The sequence below is a fragment of the Gopherus flavomarginatus genome, chromosome 8 (assembly GCF_025201925.1).
Source record: "Gopherus flavomarginatus isolate rGopFla2 chromosome 8, rGopFla2.mat.asm, whole genome shotgun sequence".
Lineage (NCBI taxonomy): Eukaryota > Metazoa > Chordata > Testudines > Testudinidae > Gopherus > Gopherus flavomarginatus.
In genome coordinates, this window is record NC_066624.1 from 12,042,486 (window position 1) to 12,067,473 (window position 24,988).

Sequence of the window (24,988 nt, forward strand, 5' to 3'; positions counted from 1 at the left end):
GAAAGACAGTAAGAGCATGCAGTGCATTTCAGATTTACTGCATGCTATAATTATAGACATTTTTAAAGCATAGTTTACATTGCATCATTTTACAGCTCAGTTGGGGTAAGCTGCAACTATATCCTGTACTAGACTTATGCTGCAACACAGTTAAAATGCCTGATATAACATTTAAGCTATATAAAGGTAGATTTATAACGTCAACCTAGCATAAATCCAAGATTTACGGCAGATAAAATCATGTCACAGGCACGGGCAGAACTTGGTGACAAACCCTATATAAAAGTCAATGTTGTATAATGTTTTGAAATTTATACCACCAGTAAACCACTGAAGCAAGAAACCCCAGGGATTTATGTGACGAGTTTATGAAGTGTGGCATCGCTATACTGGTATTAAATATTAGTGTTACTGATGTTTAGAAGACCCATACAGATGATCTGAAGAGTATTCTACCTGACAGTATCCGATCTTGGGATTCCTGTACGCGTAGGCTGTAAGAACTCTCCTGAGTGCAGAAATACCAGTGTCGCTCTGAAAGGCTGGATGCTCAGGTAGGGAGCGACGCAAATCTCGTTCAATTTCATCAGTAGCCAAAGTGCACGTTCCTAGGGACTTTTCCACCAGTTCAGTGTAATAACCGGGGTTTGTAGCCATGTCATTAACGGCACCTGCCAATATGTTTTATTGCACAGCATTAGAAGACAGAAAGAGTGGAATATCTACATCTTTGCAATATATCTAATAGCTTTTAGTACTTATTGAAGTTATATGGACTATAATGAAGCCTTGGGGACCAATTCCCAGAACATTACTCCAGTATTATATCAGAGTAACATTTTTTAGATCAGTAGGGTTACACTGGAATTACAAGAGTAGCAAAGTAGAAAACTAGGCTCAAGTTAAATACGGTGGTAGGTTATTTTCTATTATAAATCAGATTTTGACCCTAAGTTCTCTCTTGATTTCCACAAAAAGGCCCTCATTCCATCTGTAATTTTACAAATGTTTTCTGGTAGAGTCAATGTTTTTCTTCCCTGAAAAGTTGGTAGTGGACTGACCAAGCCTTTTATGAGAAACGCATTTTCAAAAAGTACTTCACATTTGGATCATTCTAAAATTTTCATGCCATCACATACCATAGGTGCTCAGATACAAAGCTGATAAGTGAAGAATAAATGTACAGATAGATACTTCAACAACAGTTAGCAACTACAAATCTCTTGCAGTCAGAACTACTCAGCATGAGCTAAAACATGCTAGGTAAATTACTTCTAAGATTGTGGTCATAAACTGAACCTCTAGAAGAGTTACAAAATCATCTCTGATATTGGGGTAAAGAGTCTTGTGGTCAAGGCACTGGATGGAAGGTCAGACAGACCTGTACTCAATTCCTGGCTCTGCCACAAACTTCTTATGCAACCTTGAGCAAGTCATTTGGGTGAGTGTCTCATGTGCTGAAGTCAATGGGAGCTGCAGGACCTCAGGGCTTCTAAAAATCAGTGACTTAATCGCTCAGTTCCCCATCTATACAACACAGATTATAATACTTCCCTATTTCGTAAGTGTGTTGCTAGGATAAAGTAATTAGTGTTTGTGAAGCATTCCAATACAAATATTATACCACAGGGATGAAGGCCTGTCATAAACAGATAGTTAAGGGTTAATGTCTCTTTTACTTGTAAAGGGTTAACAAACAGGGAACCAAACACCTGGCCAGGGGACCAATCAGGAGACAAGATACTTTCAAATCTCGGTGGAGGGAAGCCTTTGTTTGTGTTTTTTGGGTTTGGTTTTGTTCTCTCTGGGATCCGAGAGTAACCAGACGTACTACAGGCTCTAATTTTCTATTCAAGTAGTAAGTGCAAGTAGAAAGGCGGTTTAGTCTTTTTAACTGGTTTTCTTTATTTGCAAATGTGTATCTGGCTGATAGAGTTCTAATGTGTATTTGGCTGGAAGTATTTTAAATTGTATTTCTGCTGAAGGAGGCTTTTTTTCCAGTTTCTATAAGCTGAAAGACCCTGTAACTTTCACCATCTAAAGTACAGAGACACCTTTTACTTTTTCTTTCTTTTTATTAAAAGTTTTGCTTTTAAGACCTGTCTGATTTTTACCCCTTGTTGAGGCTCAAGGGAATTGAGTCTGTACTTAACAAGGAGAAGGGAGCGGGGAGAAGGGTGGAATCCCTTTGTTTTGGATTCACGGAGCTTGAATCTGTATTGCCTCTGGGTGAGGGAGAAACGGGAGGGGGGAAGGGACATTCCTCCCTGTTTTAAGATTCAAGGGGTTTGAATCACAGTGATCTTCCAGCATAACCCAGGGAGGGAAATCCTAGGAGAGGCACTGGTGAGGGAAAGAGTTTACTTTCCTGGTGTTAAGATCCAGGGGGTCTGGGTCTTGGGGGTCCCCAGGGAAAGTTTTGGGGAGACCAGAGTTTATCAGGCACTCCAAGTCCTGATTGGTGGCAGCGCTACAGGTTCTAAGCTGGTAATTGAGCTTAGAGGAATTCATGCTGGTACCCCAACTTTTGGACTCTAAGGTTCAGATTGGGGAAATATACTACGACAAGGCCATAAAAGTACCTTTGTAACTTTCACAAGAGATTATGTGCATCTTTAGAAACACTGCAAGTGAAGCACATGATGTTTGTAAGCTCTGTACTTTGGTTCAAGGTGCCTAGTCTAGAAAATAGTTGCAAAGATGGGGCAAATTCTCTGCTACAGAGAATGCATCTGACCAAGTGGGTATTCACCCACGAAAGCTCATGCTCCAAAACGTGTTAGTCTATAAGGTGCCACAGGACTCTTTGCTAGACTAGCAAAGACTAACACGGCTACCCCTCTGATACTTCTCTGCTACAGCAACTCTATTAGTTTGTGAAGCTGCCATCCCTGACAAAAGATTTAAAACTGGTTTAGCAAATATGTTTTTCCTGCTACGTGAGGACACAGTCTTAAAGAGTACGTCTGCACTGTATCTGGGAGCGAGTGTCCCAGCCCGGGTAGACAGACTCATACAAGCCATGCTCAAGCTAGTGCACTAAAAATAGCAATGTGGACATTCTGGCTTGGGGCAGAAGCTCGGGCTCAAACCTAACCCACCCTATAGGCATCAGAACCCAAGCTCCAGATCAAGCCGGAACGTCCACACTACTATTTTTAGTACGCTATCTGTAGTCATGCTAGAGATAATCTGTCCACCCAGGATCCCAGTTGCAGTACACACATACACAGTGTCTTTTCCAACCTAACTGTTCCCTTGAACTTTAAGGATACAGCATGTACCCTATCACCAAGGAAACAAACATTTTTACCTCTACAATTTTAAAAGCAGTTGGAGTCAGTAGCTCTGATTGCCAACTGTAAAGACTGCAGATTTGGTTTGGTTTTAATTCCTTGCATAAAAGCAAGATCCTTATCTACTTCTGGCAGAGAACAGCAGTTTATGAAGCAGTGTGTTTGATTGTTGACTAGAATATTTCTGTAGTACAACTCCATAAAATTATTTCATGTTAATTACTATTCAATACCTGAGAAAAGCAGCCAGAGCTCTCCTCGTAAGGTCTCTGGGATCCCTCTTAAAACTAGATCTCGAGTCTTCTTTGTCCGAAACATGCTAACACCACGTCCACATTCTACAAAGAGGATATTCCAGGACTGCTCTTTCATTTTTTCTTTCAACTATCAAAACAAAAACAAAAAGCCCATTAAGCATAATGAAAAAGTCTGCTCACACATTAAGAAGTATAAGGTGAAATTTTGCCCTCAGTATTACCAGTATAAATTGAGAGCGACAGAACTGATATCAGTGGTGTTACTCTGGATTTACACTGGTGTAAATGGAAACAGAATCTGACCTACTGAATACAGAGTAACCTATGTAGACTTTTACACTCCCTTAAAATATTTGGTCTATATTGTCTGATATTGCAAAAAGTTTATAAAATCAATATGCAGACAGCCCAGCCTGTTTCTTCGTCTTTGACACTATCAGTGAAGTCTACATAATTCTCAAAGGTGTAAGAAGTGGCACAGTTCCAGAAAGGATTAACAGTACAAAGGAGCAACACAGCTAACCAGTGGGTATGACAGTGCAGACAGGTGCTGGGAAAGCCTGCCCACAAAGTTCTCCCAAATGCTCCAAAAAGCATTGTCAATACAGCACCTAGGTCACCACTGCCATTCCACTGCTGGACTTCAGAATGAACTAAATTATGGTTCTGTGATGTTCACAAGGGACTAGAATGAGACCAACAAACCTGTGAGACTCTGTACTTGATCTCCAGAGGCACAAGTCTAGTTTGTTAACCTACTGCGTACTCCCTTAGCCCCTTTTAAAATTAATTTTAGTGCATTAAAACAGCTGTTTAAATTGCTTTATTTTGTAAAAATATCCAAGTTCTCTTACAGTCTATTCATTTTCTGTCCTGACGGAAGCAGCTAAATCAAAGCTGTCAGTATAAAACAGCTAAGAACAAGCAGAATCTTAAAGGCTATGGTTATAAAGTAATTAAGCACTGGCTGCTGTTGAATGTTTCAGATAGATTTTGGTAGAAAACACCATCTGTTTTGCTTCATGTACCAGGAATGTCCTAAGGGTAAGACTTTGTTGATTTCAACAGAAACCGATGGACAAGAACAGCAGAAATGTGTAGCAGAGGATCAGAATCCAAAGGATTAAATAGCAGGGCTAATTAAGAAACATGATAAATTATATCAAAGGTATTTTTCATTTTAAAATAATCCTTCTAGATATAAATCATTCTGTTTAGTATTTTTGTAAATAAAAGTGTTCACAAGAGTATGTAACACACCCCCTGGTTGGGCAGTCATAGCTTGATGCAATGGGTGTCCTATTCACCTTATTAGGATACCTCCTGCAACATTTCTCATATTTGCAATGTAATAACGTAGGAAGGTAGAATGTCCCTTTTAAAGGCCATACCCAGTACAAGCACTGACTAGGTGACCATGGGCCCACATCTTCCCATTTGACATTACTATGCCAACAACCTGCTTGGTGTTCGATCCTTCACCATTCAAATCAAAGGGAAGTTTTCCATTGACTCAGACGAGAGCAAGATCAAGCCCTTAAGCCCCAGCAGTACCGCCAACAACTTGTGTCCCCACTCATGCTCTTGTGGGACCTAGAAAACTCAAAATTCTCTGCACTGCCCAACTTCTCCCCTGGCAATGACAGAGATGGGGCCCTCTCTCCAACTACTTTCTGGCAGATAGGACTCTGCAAATTTTAAGGCTGGCCTTGGCTACAACTCTATGATGCCATGGACAAAGCAAGACAAAACTCGAGAAATCTGGCTCAGCTCAATTAATTTTGGACCATCCCACTGAAGTTAAGTACTAATGACACTGGTGGACACTCTCAGTGGTGCTGAGCGGCTTTAAACTCCTTTTGGATGCTGCACAGGACCCTGCAATATTGAAAATTTAAGGCTCAAAAGAATTATCTAATTATGGTGTAGCTCCTATTGAAATCAGGGTCACACTCTCATTTATTACAATGAGAGTGAGTCTGGACCTTCCATGTTAATTCAAGGGTTGCTATACTCAAACATGAAGACTTTGTAAAAGAGACTGATTATCTTTACAGAATACTATATGTTAGCAGCAAACATGCTGGATTTTAACAAAGAAGAACAAGCATTTTCAGTAGAAATAAAATATAACCAAACCCACAATGGAGGACACGCCACTTAAGTAACTAAGCTACTAGTAGAATACAAAGCTCCTGTAATTTGTTAACTTTATCTTTGTTTCATTTCCAACAATTACTTGAATGGTTGTGCTAAAGCCCTTTGACAGCAATCTGCCCCAGGAAAGATTTGCCCCGGGAAAGTCTGCACTGTGTGAAGAGACTGACAGTAAAAAAAAAAAAAGAAAAAAAAAAAAAAAAGAGTGAATAGAGGCCAGGAAAGTTTGCTAGGAGGCAAAAAGGTCACAGCATTAGCTAGGCTCTGCTATGAAGAAGCCTGCAGGAAGAGTAACGTCTACCACCAGTATGTTTTCACATCAGCCCATAGGGGTGATGAGAGAATTTAATATTTAAACACAAAGCAGTGATCTCTGTGTTTAAAAGTTTGATGCTCAGTATAGCTCCCTCTGGAATTCTATTGCAGTTTTCCATTTCTCACACATGTGTTTCTACATAAAAAGTCATTGTAACTTGGGCTAATTTTAGAACACCTCACACTATTTTTTTTTATTAGAGCTCGTTGAAAAATAAATTCTTCTCAGTGGAGCAATTTGGTGGAATAAGATTTATCTTTTGGGGTAGGAACAAGATGAGGAAAACAGGAAATCAGACGAGAGAATGAGAGAGTAACAGAAGGAATTGCAACAAGAAAAATGGGGAGGAAGAAAGGAATGAGGAAGCAGAAGTAGGATCCAGATTGATCACGAGGGATCAGTTGCCTTCAGTCTTAATCTTTTCTTTGTATAATGAACCTAGTTCAAAGGCTTGAACAAATCGTGGAAGGTGTATTGAGACCCTGATGCTGCAAAGTATTTTCACTGAAGTCACTGAGGTTAATCATGTGATTGAAGTTAGACACTTCACTCCTGGGGAATTCTGCGCCACTGCGCAATGCAGAATTTGCACAGAATTAATGTTTCCAATGCGGAACTGGGGCAGCCAGCCGTCAGTAGGTGGCTGCTGTACGCTGCACTCAGCCTGGTGGGGATGTAGGCTCTGCATGCTCTGGCTGCCCAGCTTGATCCTCATCTGCCCAACTATGGGAGAGGGCCTGGGAGACCCCACTCTGTCAAGGGTGAGGAAGGGCAGGGCTGCACTGCATCCCCTGGAGGGACAGTACAGAAGCTGGGGGGAGGTAAAGGCTCTGGGCAGAGTGAGGTACAGGTGTCTGGGCTGGGGTGCCCCAAGGCTGGGCTCTAGGGAAAGAAGAGTGCAGGTGTTTGGGGCTCTGGGGGTCCCCACATTACACTTTCCAATATCTCCCAACTGGAACTGGGTTATTGTAGGGGTTTCTTTAACTCTCTACTCCTTAGGGAATTTTTTTTGGGGGGTGGGGGTGGGGGAATCTGCAGTTGACATACTTGTTGACAGGTATTTTAAAATAAATTACCCAAGTAATTGAATGTGAAGTGGTTATATTGTGTTATTTTGACAAATCAAATATGCAGAGTTTTAAAATATTGTGCATAGAATTTTGAGGCGCAGAATTCCTGCAGGAGTAGGCACTTGCTTACTTACATCGCTAAATCATGGCCTATTTGTTTAAATCATTTGCTTTCAACATACCACAAATTGTTCCTTACTTAGAATAATAATAATCATACTTAGCTCTTACATAGATAAAGCAATATGTTCTACAAACCTGGCAGGCAAAACAGGTTGTTCTGATTTAACATTTATCCTTTATCACCCTTTGTTGTGTTATCCTAGTTTGACAGATCTGGAACAGCGTTGGGAATGGGAGCTGGAGAGCATGCCAGAGGTACAACTGAGGCACCAACATCTTTATCATGTTGTGCTTTCTTGATCTTTCCTGTCTTGAGTTTATTTATTTATAAACAGTGTTCTTCAGTACTGAACTGTTCTATATAACAATTCCAAATAAACAGTACTAAAGATTAATTAACAAGAAGACATAAAGCAGATGGAAGTCTGGGTTAGTTTGAGTAGCTGAACTGATGGCTGAAAATTTTTAGCTCCATATAAAGTACAGATTGGATTAAAATATTTACCTGCCATGCAATTGGAGAACAATTTCATACATTGGCTACTTTCTGTCAAAACACAAGGATATATTTCTCCTGAAATCCAGTTGAAACTCAGTACCGCATGAGTAAAGCCTACTTGCATGAGCAGGAGTAGCAGTTTCAGTTCCTTACTCAGGCTGAATCGAAGCGATGGAGTAAGTAACGAGTGCTGGATAGGGCCCTTTGAAAAGCACAAGACTTATACACTACAAATGAACTCAATTACGAACTCTGCAATCTTAGAGGGAGAGAGATTAACGAGTAGGTAACCCACAACATGAGCTCTTTCCACGGTCTGGGGGAAGTGTTTGCACTGCCGCTGCATTTTGTATAAGCAGCACTGAGAATTTATCCTTTTAAAGCACTTTAAAATGATCTGCAAAAGGGAAAAGAAATGGGAACTGAAGAGTTTGGGTTCTCATATCCCCCAGACAAAAAGTTTTTTTTCTCTTAAATATCAGAAATGCCACGTGTGGTCTTCCCTGGTTTGTAAGGTCTCTCCCCAAGTAAAGGCCTGATCCAATAGCCACTGAAGCCAATGGAAGAACTTCCACTGGGTTCAATGGGCATTCAAATCAGCCTTAATTGAGGAGGCAGGGATGTTGCATCTTTAACAAAGACATCCTTTCTCCCTATATTAGACATTCTGGCTTCATAGGTGAAAATACAAATAACAGTTTCAAACAGTGACTAAGAACCCCTTCCCCTCTCAATTGTTAAAGTTTTAGCCTAATCTCCCTGCAATGCCATAATCTGCTGGTTCTCAAGTCATTCATAGAGCTCCACTGTTTCCAAGAACTGGACTTTTTATGTGAAAAGCAAGATGATTTTTTAAAAAAGAAGTTAACAATAAAAAGAAGTAGATTTCCCACAAACCCACTTTGTTTCACCTTTAACAAAATGATATGCTCTGGGCTGTGAGAAACATTTTCTCCAAATCATAATATTGTTACCAAGAAGTCAGGAGACTGAAAAGAGGTAAGCAAATGGAGCTGATGTTTGGATCACAATTTTGCTTGTTCTCAAACCATTTCTAGTGGTTTTAAGTCTTGACAGTTCAAATGACTGTGAAATTAAGTACTTGCTCGCTGTCACATAACAGACAGTTCCTCCCTGAGGGGGTGGAGGAGCAGAGAGAAGTTTGCTGTGGGAACATAAGGCATATCATTATTAAACAAGATGAGCAGAAAATTGAATACAGCAATACATAAGGCCCCTGTGGAAATGTAGAGTAAAATATAGAGTAGGCAGAGAAGATAAAATTGCCAAAGCCATAAAAGAAATCAGCTGCTTTCTCTGGAATAAGTTTCAATTTTACTTGAATCCTTTTTCGTTAGATTCAGAAGGTTGTGGAAAGTTGTTTTCTTTCTTACCATTTTAGAATCAAGATTATCAGCATCCTGAGGGTGGAATACGGTCATTAGAGCTTCTGTGCTAACAGTCTTGCTGCTGCCTTTCTGACCTGCCATTAACTGTCCTTCATAATAATCCACCAGATTGTCAGAGTCAGAAGTAGTGGCAACCTGCAGAATGCATTAACAGCTGTTAGAGGTGCTTAAAAAGTCCTGCAAGAAACTGCACTGATAACAGTTGACGTTTCATCTTCAAGCACCACTTGTTATGCACCTTTCAAAATTACAATAGTTATTAGATGCATTGTTGTTATTATTTAAACTTTAAACAGCATTAACAAATCTGCCTGAAATCTTACAGAGCAAATAGGACATGAAGTGGTCCTGATCTGTAGAGCTTCCTATTTAAATTTAAGCGGCAGCACTTGAAAAACACACCTTTCTTTATTGCCACACCAAAACATTTATTCATACATGAACATTAATGAAAATGAGAGCTGCAAAAAAGATGAGGGCCTGATCCAACTCCACTGAAATGAAAAGAAAGACTCCAATTGATTTAAATGGGAGCTGAACGGAAACTGCCAAGTACTGTACTGGCAGTTAAATGCATTGTATGCTCTCCTACCACAGGATACTACTAACAGGATTTCAGAAGCAAGGTCTGGAGCCTAGTAGGTGAGAAATATTCTACTTCAAAACCTATAAGCAAAACAAAGTAAAATGCCAAAATGTACTGAGTTCAGCAGCTTTGCCGTTCAGAATATTCCCTTCTGTATGCATACAGAGCCAATTATCTTTTCCACCCTAAAAGCACAATTAAGGAGGAAAATAGACAAACTGATTATTAGTCAAGTAATATAGACAAAGGCATGTAACTGGGTGTGTGTGGTCACTCCAAAGGTGAATGCTTTCGAGAAGGCAGAGCTCAGCACCCAAACGTCACAGAACTGTGCTGCACCCCTAGCTAGGGAGCATTTCTGTTCAAGTTAAACCCTTTTTTCCCCCCTGTTATTTCTAACCCTCAAGAATGGAATCTTGAGGATAAGCCTTTCATGACACAGTTTTTCTGTGTTGATCCAGGGTATGCGCTTCATAAGCTCATGGATACTATTTCACAAGTTATTCCGACCGATTCTGTTCCTCTACTATCGATGTTATATAAACTACTAGACCTGGGTGCAGCAGAGTGGGAGGCCCATCTGGACTATTAGGAACTATTAACTCCACCCAGCTGCCATACTATCAGAATATTCGGTTTGGAACAAAAAAGTTATAGGCAACCACTGGGATAATAGCAACTATCTGCTCAACTCTGGCTCACATCCCTGCATCCAGGGGAATATCTGGCAGCATGGCCCTCTGGAAAGGGAAGGGGACCATCCTTGATGTCCAAAAGTGTGTTGGAAATGAAAAATGGTACATAATCTCCTCAACGGCTGAAGTACCAAATCCGCCATGCTCACATAAGCGTACTTGTCAGTAGGAAGACTCACAGGAGTAAATGTGTTGTCTCTAAATGGCAAAAGTATAAAGTTTTGCCAGGATCTACATTTGAGACTCTATATTCTCAGTGATAGAGCAGGCAGAATTACCCAGCACTTTTCATTTGTATTCCTCTCCAACACACATTCAGTTAGACCAAGGTAGGACTGTCCTACGGAAAGTCATGTCACTCCAAAACTAGGATATGGCAAGTTAAAGCTTAGCAGACCATGTTCTGTATTTGGGGTCAGACAAAGCAGAAGATTACTGATGAAGGGATGTTATGAGTTAGCTTACTGAAAGTCAGAGAAAAAAGTCCCATCAATTTCAATGAGAGCAAAGCCCTAAATGCAGAAGCCTACAGGGAAAGTATGCAGAAACACTATAAAAATTGCAAGTTCCACATATCTGTTCTGAGGGATACATTTTGAAACTGAAGAGCCCCATACACAACACTATTGCACAGATCTGTTCACATCTAATAGCAGCCTCACAATCATCCTGTAAACATTATGAGCCAGCTGGTCAAGTTTCAGAGGGGTAGCCGTGTTAGTCTGGATCTGTAAAAGCAGCACAGAGCCCTGTGGCACCTTATAGACTAACAAACGTATTGGAGCATGAGCTTTCGTGGGTGAATAGCCACTTTGTTGGATGCACGATAAAGGTGCCACAGGACTCTTTGCTGCTTTTACTGGTTAAGTCTGCGCAGCTCCAATGACTTTACACTGTTGATTTTACACCAGGTGGTGTTTTTTGGCTTTTCATGGGAGAGATTATGAAGGGGGTTTTTTAAAAAAAATTTTTAACCAAAAAGTCTGACTGTTTGCATTGAAGGAAATGTATCTTAGGTATTTCTATGGTCCCTTTCACCATAATATCTGAGCACCTCATAATGTTTAATGTATTTATCCTCACAATTACCCAGAAAATAAGGAAGTGCTGTTATCCCCATTTTACAGACAGGGAACTGAGACACAGACACTAAGGGCTTGTCTACACTGTCCGCCAGCAATCCATCCAGTGGGGGGGGTCGATTTATCGTGTCTACTCTATACACGATAAATCGACTGCTAAGTGCTCTCCCGTCGACTCTGGTACTCCACCAGAACGAGACGCGCAAGTGGAGTTGACGGGAGAGCATCAGCTGTCGACTTACTGCAGTAAGTAGATCTAAGTACGTCGACTTCAGCTATGCTATTCACGTAGCTGAAGTTGCGTATCTCAGATCGACCCCGCGCAGCAGCGTAGACAAGCCCTAAGTGACTTGTGCAAGTGGAAGAATAGGAAATTAAATGTGGGATCTCGGGTTGCAGGCTAATCTCCTAAACACGGTACCATCCTTACTGTTCCATTTGGTCTTCTGAAAAAGCAGCTGTGATAGGACTGGGAAGGAATACTTCAAATTCCCTGTGATGGGATTTCTGTTTTTTAACTACATATAACACAGCTCGGTCCTGTTGGACTCAGAAACAGGAAGTCTATCAGGTTTATTTATTTATTGCTCACCAATCTTAACAAGTCTGATCTCAAACCAGAAAACCTTCCCAGGTGGAAAAATTCTCTCTTTCCTCCTCCCCTTCCCCTATGAATGCAAAGTCACCAGTGAAAGCATATTTGTTAGTATGTGTGAACAGTCTGTGTGCCCAGAGAAGCACCCAGCTCATACTTTTGTTCAGTCCTGATGTACGCCAAGCATTACTTCCTTGAAGCACTACAGCAGTCTGAATGATAGGGTTTTCAGTCACTCTTTTGCTTTGGGCTAAGAAGCTATGACACATGCTTGTAACTTCCCCTTTGTTATGCATTCAGCACAAACCCTTTAGTAGATGAGGCACGGAATGATGTCTTGCTCAACATCAGATTGCCCCATTGCTATCTCAGAGCCTCCCAGAATTCCTGCCAGCTGAAGCAGTGAATGTCCCAAAGAAACACTTCAGCTGATCCACCTTTTCAGATCTCAGTACGTGGTGTGTTTGCAAAATTCAGATTTCAAATCCTTTGAAGTTTGGAGACACTCCAATCTGAGATTTTGATGCAGGCCCATGTCTCATTTAAATCTGTGTCTTTTAATTGGTGACATATAGCACTACTTTAAATTACACAATAGTCAGCCTCCATGCAAGAATGGACAAAGTGCTCACGTCAGCACCCTTTCCATAAATAGTTAATAAAGAATTAGGAGTGAGCTGTGCTGTTACCTCCGTACTTGCAGTGTGATGTGGACATGAAGTTGTTCCACTTCTGATTCTGAGCTTTGCTACCAGGTGTTCAAAATCCTTAACCTCAGTGAAACGAAAAGCTCTTTTTCCTTTGATACTAATGCTGACTCCTTTGTTAGCTGGATCAGCCTTCTCCACTGCTATGACCTGAAGAGGCAAGGACACATGAATTAGTGATCTCATCTTCCTACCCAATTTTGTCAGCTTGGCTTGCAAAAAAAGAAATTCTACTGAGAGTGCGTGTGTGACATACTGGAAGCTATCTGCATTATCCTTATGAATATTAAGTGTGACTTGGATTCACCATTCAGTTTTGTACAGATGCCTGTCTGAATGCATAGAGTTGAACTGAAGCAGGCTGTAAAGAGAGATTGTTTTAAACAGAGCAGGAAAGATAAAAACAAAGACACAGATAAGGCAGCCTTAGGTATACAACTTTATAGGAGTTAAGATAACAATGGCTGGGACATCAGTAGGGGAAGAAGCTACCTAGCTGGCACCATCCAAGGTAGGGCTGAGCCTAAGATCAAAGGGTAGACACTAAAGCCCTATACAGAGGCTAGCCTGCAGAAAAAGAAGGTAGGCTCCCCAGAGTATTGTCAGTGAAAAAGCTGACAGGTTAGGAAGACTTATTCAGAGACAGAGGGAGCCAGCTGCAAGCAGGCAAGAAGTTTTTCCTGACTTAGAGATGGGGAATAAGTTGGACCCAGGGATAGAGAGCTTAAGCTTAGATAAGAAATATGCATGTATGACTCTTTGTTTATACCTTGGCTCTACGGGCTTTGTATCTTTGGTTGAAAAAAAAATAATTCTTTGCTTTGGAGAAGCTGTTTGAGTCACTTTAATCAGTTGCTATCAGAGGCTCCCAAAGGGAAACTCCTCTCAGTTGGACCTTCTGAAAGAGTCACAGTTGATACCCAGGGGACTATAACCCAGGTCCTGGTGTGGGGGTACACTCAGTGAGAACCCAAGAAGGAACAACAGTGCAGTTAGCCTGATAACCATGACAGCATGCACAGACAGAAACCTGTGAGCAGCGTGGAGCACAGTGGACCATTGTATAAGCAGAATTAATAACGCAGACAGACAATTTAAACTATCATTGCACAAAATGGGCTGTTGCTATTCTGGCAGAAGATAATGTTATTCCCATAAAACCCAAACTTCATTATGGGACAGATTTTTTAGAAAAAAATCAACATATTGGTGCTAAACACTTTCCAAACTATGGCCTCAAGTGCCTGCTGAACCTGGTGCATATTAGAGTTTTCTGAAAGAAGCCAGACTCTGGCTCCTGCAAATAATCGCATGAAGCAGAATTCACAGGAAGGATCCTCCACTGAGAATACCCTCCTAGACACATCTATCACAGGAAATGACAGCTGAAGCTGATCTTAATTGCGATGATGGGAAAGTTATGATTTATAACGTTAAATACATTTTTTTAATGTAGTGCTTTTCAGGAAATCCTAAATTCGTAACATGACCGTGAATTGCTAGACTCACTCCTGTTGCTGCTCCTTTTTGACCACCAGAGGTGAAGGATGAAAACCAGCTGACATGAAACAACTCTATAAGGGCCTAACAACTCCGGAGAGAGAACTTGGAATTAAGAAGTCAGTTCCTTTAACTCAATCTGTTATGCTTTGTTATTACAGTTTGCAATAGCCCGTTTGCAAGACTGCCAACAGAAAGATCACATGAACTGCAATATCTAAGTAGAGCGTGCCAAATATATTCCTGTTATATGCCCACTGAAGGTCAACTAAGTTACACAAGTATCAGAGGGGTAGCCATGTTAGTCTGGATCTGTAAAAGCAGCAAAGAGTCCTGTGGCACCTTATAGACTAACAGACGTTTTGAAGCATGAGCTTTCGTGGGTGAATACCCACTTCGTTGGTGGGTGCATCCGACAAAGTGGGTATTCACCCACGAAAGCTCATGCTCCAAAATGTCTGTTAGTCTATAAGGTGCCACAGGACTCCTTGCTAAGTTACACAAGAAATTAATTTGGACCTATGTATATTATGGCTTTTAATACTTTCAAACATTCAGTTCAATTGAATAAGGAATTCGCTCTAATAGCACATAGTGGGGCAGATTTGCAGCTGGTGTAAACATAGCTCTATTGACTTCAGTGTATCTATGACAATTCGCACCATATGAAGATCTGTCCCAGCATGTCTAGTAAGCTGCAAGCCTGTATAGCACGTATGAAGAGAATACAAAGGTACTAATCAATGTCTTGGTAATTTCCAGTGTATATATTTCAAGAATATATCTGGGACTAGTCAGAGGCTGACAACATTAAGGAGACTGATATAAGCTCAATCCACAGAATACATGCCACACGGGAAGGGACAGGGGAATCTTCCCATGCACTGATCCTCAAATGTATTTCATCTCTGCCCTAGATCATTCAAAGCTAGACTGTAACACAGGGCTAGTCTACACTGGCAACGCTAAAGTGCTGCCACGGCAACACTTTAACATGCCTTGTGTGGTCACAGCACAGCACTCTAAAAAAACCACCTCTTCAAGGGGTGTAGCTACCAGCGCTGGTGCACTGCCTACACTGGCACTTTCCAGCGCTGAAACCTGCTGCACTCAGGGGGGTGTTTTTGCACACCCCAAGCGAATAAGACGCAGTGCTGTAAACTGCCAGTGTAGACAAGCCCATAGTCTTTACCTTATGATCCTTAGTCTGTCTGTTAAGGATGCCAATTGTAATGGTGAACTGACATTTGTCCACTAAGGACTAGACACTATCAAACTCATTTCACATAAGCCTCTGAACAGATGGCACTGATTAATCACTGTCCACAGCAGTCAGATTTAAGCTGGTGACCTACAGGGAAAAGACTCCAAAGGGTCCATAACCAATCACTCCAAAATATTCACTCCCTCCAATTCTTTGCTTTTGACCATAAGTCTCGGGCTATAAAGACAAATTCCCAGTTTAAGTACAAGTTGTGAGACTTGTGCAAGTTGAGACATTAAAAGATCCCCTGCTCACCTAGAAAGAACAGAGGATAAAAAAAAGAGAGGGACTTGAAAGTTGTCTTTGAGCTGAAAAGTGAAAGGAGTTCTGCATGCAATGGGATTTTTAGCTTAATAAAGCTGGCACCAAGAAAACATGACATCATATAAATTGAATAAAAACAGATTCAATTTTCTGATGAGAAACTTGACTAAAAGAAAAGTAAATTGCTAATTACTTTAATCCATACAAATTATAAAACTTTCAATGTAAGTGGCTCTGACTGCAATTTGCAATACCTCTCTTAGGGGAATGATTATGCTGCAGAGACTGCCATCCTGGCTAGCAAAGCAGACGTAGTTCTCTGAAATGCACATTTTTCCCAATGTGTTGAAGTGGGAGAAAGGTACCCATAAGAAGCATTCATGCACTTCCTGCAGGGTCTCTTCTTTGGGTAGCCTGAAGAATGCACTAAACTGCTCACTGTGGGCTCGGTTCTCCAGGCCTCTAATGGATAAAAAGGGGAGGAGGAGAATGAAAATCAAAGTTATTTTAATATCACTTTATATTTATTAAAACTGAACTGTATTGGGAGGGGACTATATTAAAACTTTATATCCCATGTTTTCAAATATATTATAGGCTCAGCCCTGGAAGGCACTAGGTGAGGTCTGAACACAATCAATTCCCAAGGGAGTTGACTGTGCTTACACACTATTTTAGCAAAGTATTTAAGCATATACTTAAAACACATGCTGAAGTTCCATTTAAATCGATCGGATTTAAGAACTTTCTTAAGGTTAAGCACATGATTAAGAGCTTTGCTGAAAGGGGATGGATTGTTGTATGGAGGCCTAAATTAGGTAAAAAGTTACCACTTTCTAATAGCCCAATCGGCTCTGCTTTTCAACCCACTGAAATAAACCAATTAAACCTAAACCAGTTTTGACTTGATGAAGAATTGATTAGCGGGAAAGGTAGCCTCTGTGAGTGCATGTATAAGAAACATCTGCCACAGGATAATGCTTCAGAAAGAGAAGATTATATTTATATATAAATGCAGTGAAAAAACTATGTTTTGGCAGGACAGCAACATCCATCTCCAGCACTGCTACCAAACCTAAACGTCAATCAGCCAGGAATTATAATATAAAACAAGTATAATATCTGGCAGGGGTGGACAAATTTACTGGTCCTCCAAGCTGCATACAACAATCTTCAGAAGTTTGAGAGCCTGTGCACACCTGCCGGAAGCTGGGGCTCAGGACTTCAGCCCCATTCCTGCTGAAGCCCCTGCTGAAATGTATTGGACTTCTGGAAATCCCTCCACTGAAAGCTGTGGAAGCCACACTACTTGAAACTAAAGTTGAGAAAATACTGTCAAATATGCTACAGGGACCAAGCCTGCACTGGCCCAGGAGACAGACAAACCCAATGGATATTTTAGATCTGACCTTTCATGTTACCCAAAACAATTCAATAGTAAGAAAACCAGTCACGAGTCTCCAACACATGGCTGCTTACATCACCCATTGCCAATGACATCTGGCCCATGCATTTAACCAATTAACATATGCTGAAAAAATTGTTTGTTGCCTTTCCCTCTCCTTTCCATTCTTTCATCAGCAAGCTACTCTTCAGTGACATCACATCACCACTTCTTGCTTTTTATCCCCACTTGCTGTTAAGACACTACATTTCTGAAAATGAATTTTGCCATAATGTTTTTCACAAAAATATTTCAGAACCTTGAATACAATTATTATCTAGAGAATGCAACCTCTCCAGAGATCTCATTTATACAGGACGTAAACAAATGTAAATCTGGGACTTTAAATCCACTGAAATCCTTCAAAGCAGAGAATAAAGCAATAAGATTTTCCTCCCTTTTTCTATACTCATGTATTAATTGGTTCTCTCTTCTGGATCCTATCAAGAAACCTATTATTAAAAAGCTTTGGTTGTATGACAGTACTGAATAATGCTTTCTGCATTTTTTCCTGTTCCAAATGTGTTCTCTGTTTTCTGTGTAAAAATAATAAAAGGTACAGATGTAAAGTCTTGAATTACAATTAATTCTGGCCTATAAATTGTGAAAGGATTTTATAAACCTGGGCCATGAAAACCAACTTGTTAGCTTTAATGATTTGTTAAAATACACTCAGAGAAACTAAGCTTTACCATAGAAGAGCCTCTGAAAATGAAAAACATGCAAATATACCATAAAATAATGCACACTTGGGGCTATTATTACAGTTACAGCTGTACAGATCCAGAGCAATTCCACTGCCTTTTCTGTGGATACTCCAGATTTACACTTGTATACCTAAGATCAAAATCTGGCTCTCTAGACTTCAGCCTGCATCGGATCTGACAAAAGTGAATGAGAAGAACTTTCCTACAGAATTTACAATGAAGATAACCATCTCCTGGGTTTAGTGTATGTTCCCTGCGTGAGTAAACATCATGTGGTGTTCAGTTCTGTTTCAAAGAAGGAGAACCCTGTGCTATTAGCACAGATTTGGTCAATTTCTGCATTGGTGCTTATTTTGAATGGTGTTTTTGTTAATCTGATTAGCCATGAAGAATCAGTAGACATGTTGAGATACCCACATAAATATTTGTGAATAACGCTGATATTATTTCTTATACACCTCTACCTCAATATAACGCTGTCTTTGGGAGCCAAAAAATCTTACCACTTTATAGGTGAAACCGTGTTATATTGAACTTGCTTTGATCCACCGGAATGCACAGCCCTGCCCCCCCGAGCACTGCTTTACTGCGTTATATCCAAATTTGTGTTATATCGGGTGGCGTTCTATTGAGATAGCAGTGTACATTATAGTCATGTGATTTCTTAAATACTCTGCATTACCCAATATCTAAGAGGACACTTGGGTAAAAGACAAATGTTAGCAAAGCTGTTATTGTAAGCTCCTTCAGACAAGGACTGAGTCTTCCTGTGCCTGGACCTCTACTGAGCACACAGCTGACATTCCACAAACAATAAATTACCTCTTGGTGATTTGTAGAGGATCATGGAGGACTAGGTCACTTTCAAATGTCTCCTTGTCAAAAAGTCTCCTTACTGCGTAGTTTGCCAGCTGCTCCATAAGAAGGAACGTTTCATTAATGTGCAAAAACATGGAAAAGTAGTGATCCTCCCCACGGGAGCACACATGAATACTCTCTGTCAGGATCACATTGGAGGTCTTTTCAAGTTTTGAGATTTCATCCCAGGAGATAACGAGTTTTACTGAAAATACGAGTATAAGCAGGTGTGAGTAACTTCTCACTGCTCATTAGCCGCCTACACTTTTTCCTTAACACTAAGGGAACAAGCGGTCAACAGCTCCGATAAAATGTAATTAAACAGCACAGTTAAATCACTATTGAGTAGGAAAGTCTAACATGGCTGAAAGCGTTACAGTGAGCCAGTGAACAGCCTTTATTGTATTGCATGTTTCTGGGGAAAAAGGAAGCAGCTTTTGTGTATTTCAATAAGGGCCAAATTGTAATAATCCTCTCTCCTATACAGTAGTACCTTATTCCACACCTACTCCTTTGGCTTCAGTGAAACTGTTTGTGAGGTAAGATACGATTTAAAATGGGTTCTATAAGCTTGCCCAGCATAGTTGCTTTCCCTATTTTATAGCCCAATCCTTCCACATGCTGAATGCACTCAACTGCCATTCACTGCCATGGGAGTTGAGGGTGCTCAGCTCCCTCAGTAAGATTGGGCCCTCAGTCATTTGTGCCCTTTCAAAAATAAGCGAACAGAAAAACTGAAACTACTGCTATTCCACAAGTACAAGAACATCACAGGCTATCTTCAGAGTTACAGGAAGCTTGCCCGGTAGAATTTCACAGCTAGAAATACATCAAAAAGTGTCACATATGTTAGTACTAGATTACACTTTCTGTTCTTTGATCCAATGTAAAACTGCAAATGGCTACATGAATTATAATATCAGGCAGGCTGTTCTGTTTTAATAGTGCATTTAAAATAAAGCTTCTTAAAGCAAGCAGACCATTTATATCTAAGGGGCATGTGTTTTTCTGATGTACCGCTGTGCCTTCTGCTGGCAATCATGAGTACTACATACATGTACTGGCAGGAAAATATACAAATGCTTGTAAGTCTATGCACCCTTCTTCACATTTTCTAGCTTTCAATCACAGAGTTATTGCTCACAAATGCATACTTTTGAAATTAACAATCAAAATGACTTTACACACAAAAAGTTGTGTGAAAATATCAGCAATGTATAATGCCTCTATTTGGGAAGATTATTTTTGTTTTAAATTTGTACATGTGACAGGAATTGAACCAGGAGCCTCAAGAGTTGAAAGCATGAATCTCTACAGCTTGAGTTAAAGACCCAGGATTTTCAGTTAAGAGCTGTACCAGACTCATGTTCTCTGAGAATCCAAGTCAGAGAAAGACAAGTAACACACACTAGTGAGTTACACATGCACATGCAAATAAAATAATTCTAAATAATGTATTCCCACTGATTATTTTGATTGCTCTTTTTTTCTACACTGGTTTTATTTGATGGTCATGTTGCAAAATAACTAAGTTTTATTCTCAAAGGATTATGGGTGTGAAATGTTACTTCAAATTTGAAAAATATAAAATAAAATGGTGAGTGACTGAGCCAACTTACTTTCTGCTCCCAGCAAAAATGAGTAAAAGCTAAGAAAGTTGGTACTAAGATAAAGCCATCCCTGACAGGGCACTCGCCCCCTCCAGTAGCTGCAGGAGTAATAGGTCACCAACTTCTCCTGCTCTGCTAATCCAAAGCACTTCTCAAACTTCAGAATAGCTTCACGAAACTTCTCAGGATCTTCTTCTTGTATGAAAGAACCTTTCCCTTCTTCAGCAATCAATCCCTAAAAGCAAAACAAACAAAATATATATATATATATATATATATATATATATGCATATGCAACATATTTTGTGCTGGATATGGTCTTGCGGACAAAACACAGGACTGAGTCCAGAGGCCTACATCTATTTCAGACTCTTCAACAGACTTCCTGTACGACCGTGGTTAAGACACTTACCTTCAGTTTCCCCATCTATAAAATGGGAATAATGAAGCTTCCTTACCCCACTAGGGGTGTTGTGAAGCTACATTCATAGGTATTTGTAATGTGCTTTGTTATCCTTTAATGGAAAGTGCTATAAAAACAACTATAGATTACTACTAGAAGGTCACACGCTGCATTGCTTTTGAAGGCCAAGCTCATTGCACACACCTGGGGCTCACTGCATTCTTTCATTACCCACCTCCTCCACAAGCTCCCTGTGTGCCACCCTTCCATCCCCCTCTATTTTAGGGACTCCCTGCAATCCTCCCCTCAGGCCGCCCCCCATTCTCCACTTATCCCCTCATGCCAAAGTCTCTGTGTGATAGCGCACTTCCCCCTCATACCACTATCCCCATTACTCCCCCAATCCCAGGACGCTCTGTGCCCCGCCTCCAGGAGTTGTATGCCCGCCCATCCCCCTGTACCCCTCAGACCACAGTTCCCCAACCCCCATCATTCAAACATTCTCTGAAATTTTGGAATTGATCAAATTCAGCATTCAAAAGTTATCACGTTTGTGACAAAGGGTGCATTTTCTATAATATTTTTATGAATCCTAGGCATGTCTCGGTTTTCCTCTGTGTACAGTGGGTGCAAAAGGGTTAACCCTGCTCCTGGAACAGCAGGTGTATGCACTACCTTGATGCCTGCATGGAATGACTGGATCCTTAAGGATCTGGCTGAAACCAACCCATATCAACACAGGACCCAGCAAGACAAAAAGAGCCCCCATCCCAAAGACTGAACAATCAACCCCCAACAGCAGGAAACCCCAGCAGATGAAATATGTGAACTGAATTGGAATAACAGTTGCACTTTTGGAGGGATTCAGGAGTTCTGACTTGGGAAGCCAAAGGAAACAGGGAGACAGAGCAAGGGATGGAATCCATCACAGGCTGGATGATGGCATTGGCTTTGCCAGGATGGACCATGGCATAATGTCTGCTTCTTTGTGCCAAACTAAGGATTTTCAGCTTCTGTAGCCAGGTGACCAATAAAGAATTATCTTGCTTTAGAGATGCTGCCTGTGTGGCTGTCAATACTCTGTGAGAGCACTGTGCTCTGAAGGACTGCAGTTCAAGCCTCCCACAAGAGTCTGGCTACGCTGGATTCGCTGCAGGGAATCACAGAGAAAGACAGGGAGTGCTGGTGCCAAAGGCCCAGTCTCAGAGTCTTGGAGGCTAAGGGCCTGCCCATGTGGAACTGTGTGGGTCTTTGGTGCCCGGCATACTAAAGGGATCCCTGGTTACAGGCTAGGGCACAGAGAAGATCCTGTGCATCTGTGACAGCATTGCATATAGACAGACAGGGAAAGGCCTTCAAGATTAGTGTATGGCCTCATTTTGCTGTGTCAATTATTATTATTGTTGCAGAATATTCTTTTTCCAAAAGTTTTAAACAGTTAACTGAAGGCAACTGATACATTTTGTTTATCAGCAAGAATGGAATTTGTCTCTATCAACTTTACTTAACTTTGAAGTGAAATAGCTTCACCCCATTCCATTGCTCCTATCCAACTGCAATACAGTACTGCATAAAAAGAATTACATTGCACCACAATGTTCTCCCCTAATGTCTTTAAAAAATGTACGTGTTTCTGAAGAGTGAAAAGTCATAGCTTTCCTCTGTTATATCACCTACATGCTACTTACTCTTATCTTTCCCTGTACAAAGCTAGTAACATCTTCATTTGAATCAAACACTGATAAGGTCTTCATAACATTGTGTTCCAACCAGTCCCAGTGTTCTGTTATTTCTTCTCTGCTGGCTCCTGATAAAAGAGTAACAGGTTAATAAAGCTTAAGAAATAAACTTCACCTAAACAAAAAATCACAAAGGCCTTGTCCACACTGGACAAATAACCAAAACTGTAGTAGTTAGCACACTGATCATCGTTACTAGTGTTTCCCAAATGTTGGGTCCCGACCCATCAGTGGGACATCAGAAGATTCTAGTTGGGTTGCCATGTTCAAGGCCAGATTAACCCATCACAGGGTCTGGGCCTAAGCAAACATGCACTTCTCCTGGCCCGGTGTGAAAGGGAGGCAGGCAGGTTTGGAGAGCAAGATAACGACCAAGCCAAAACTGAGTGGTGCTGGGGCCCCATGCACCAGGTCACAACATGTGGAGTGAGGAGCCTGGCCTTGTCTTGCAGGATGAGAGCTGCTGCTGCAGGATGAGTGCGGAGCAGGTTCGCTTTCCAATCATCCTGATCCAAGAGGCTCTGCTCTGCACCAGGCCAGGATTAGGATTGTGGTGCTGGGGTACAAGGTGGGTATGCAGTGGTGGGTTGCAAAAAAAAAGAAGATAAAATGCAGCTGGGGAGTCTCCCTAGTAAAAAGTTTGGAAACTACTGTTCTAGATACAGCAAAGTTTCTTCCTCTTCAGATACATTCTATAGACATCTACGTTGTCTAAATAAATCTATCATAAGGCAGGACCTGATTACCACCTAGCAGCACTCAACATGGCTATGTCATGCTTCGACCTTGTGATGTAGGACCAAGTCACATATTAATCATATTCCTAATCATGTTAAAGCTTCGGTGACCACAATTCAGAAAGAACGATGGTTCTGTCGACACAATTCAAGTCCTGTCTACACCACAAGATCAAAGAGGGTAGTGTTGTGCTGTACTTGGCTTCCACAATTGTAAAGAAATCTTATTCCATTCAAAATACAGAATGCATGTGTCTGCTACTCCCTGACGCAGAAACCACTGCCTTTTTGATTCATATAAACTGACTGATCCTTGAAATGTCTTTGGGCCTACCCTAGGCCTACTCGATTTTATAGGGACAGTCCTGATTTTTGGGTATTTTTTCTTATATAGGCTCCTATTACCCCCACCCCCCGTCCCGATTTTTCACAATTGCTGTCTGGTCACCCTAGCCTACCCAGAATCACTGGTCTTTCACTCTTGCACTTCCTGCAAACCCAATGTACTGAAAGCAAAAGATACTTTCTTCTCCTTCTCTGTATGCATGCAGGATCAGAAATAATTTGACATAATCAATGTTTAGAAAGTAAGCTGTACAATCCAGGATAAAGCTCATCATCCAAAATATGAAGGGCATATAAATGCAGTAATTAAATCATAGAAATGTAGGGATAAAAGGGATCTCAAGAGGTCATCTAGCCTTGCCCCCCAGTGCTCAGGCAGGATTGTAACATATACAAGCTGTAAGTCATTTACCAACACCATGCCTGATGACAGATGTTTATCTAACCTGTTCTTATAAATGGCACAGATTCCACAGCCTTCCAAGGTAACCTGTTCCAGTGTTTAACTATCATTATAGTTAAAAAGTTTTTCGTAACATCAAACCTAAATCTCTCTTGCTGCAAACTAAGCCAATTACTTCTTGCCCAACCTTGGTGGATTTAGAGAACAATGGATCACCATCCTATTTATAATAAACTTAAATATTAAAAATTGTTATCCTACGGCCTTCTCCTCTCTACACTGAACATGCCCAATTCTTTCAACTCTCCTCATAGGTCAAATGGCAAAGTCAGCCTCATTACCTCATTTCCCATGCACTGTTATTCTGGTGAAAATACTTTATCATTTTATTCTTGATCTCCCTGCAAGGATTTTGCTTTCAGAGAGCTGTAACCCATCATATAAGGAATGTCATAACTTTAGAAGAGAAAGAAATTTCCCTCAATGAAAACACATGCATTTTCCAGTAAGGTGTTTTGATCAGCAGTTTAAATTTCATACAAAAGAAAGATATTAGCTGCTAGCTAGTTTTATGATGTGTGAAATGTCAGTACGTCAAAACGGTTTATGGTATACTCAGAGACCAGGCCTGTTTATACACTCGGTTAGGAATTTTGCCAGGGATAATAGCTAGTAAACTACAATCATAAGGCTACTGAAGTAAAGACGATGTTTATGAAACAGCAGCAATGAGAATCCAGCTGAGTGCAATACTCAGACTATTCTTAGGAGTTAGCTGGTTTTTCCATAAAATGGCTTTGACTGTGTAAGGATTTATTCAGCACTTCTGGGTAAGCAGATTCTACAATGTTAAGAGGCTACGAGTTTTCATACGCTACAGGAATTGCTTAGAAATAAACAGGCCCAGTACATGAATGCACTA

At 40.8% G+C, this 24,988-nt stretch overlaps 1 protein-coding gene across 8 annotated transcripts in view; it reads right to left on the reverse strand.

Annotated features, from left to right (window-relative positions):
- TBC1D8B (TBC1 domain family member 8B) overlaps positions 1 to 24,988 on the reverse strand; it is a 54,199-nt gene that overhangs the window by 14,339 nt on the left and 14,872 nt on the right. For all 8 annotated transcript variants that reach the window (XM_050964725.1, XM_050964724.1, XM_050964723.1 and 5 more), the window contains exons 3-10: positions 22,531 to 22,649; positions 20,449 to 20,674; positions 18,794 to 19,034; positions 16,075 to 16,282; positions 12,775 to 12,942; positions 9,113 to 9,262; positions 3,530 to 3,680; positions 457 to 671 (exon numbers count right to left, since the gene is read on the reverse strand). In XM_050964725.1, the coding sequence (XP_050820682.1) occupies positions 457 to 671; positions 3,530 to 3,680; positions 9,113 to 9,262; positions 12,775 to 12,942; positions 16,075 to 16,282; positions 18,794 to 19,034; positions 20,449 to 20,674; positions 22,531 to 22,649 (1,478 nt within the window). The remainder of the gene's footprint in view (positions 1 to 456; positions 672 to 3,529; positions 3,681 to 9,112; positions 9,263 to 12,774; positions 12,943 to 16,074; positions 16,283 to 18,793; positions 19,035 to 20,448; positions 20,675 to 22,530; positions 22,650 to 24,988) is intronic.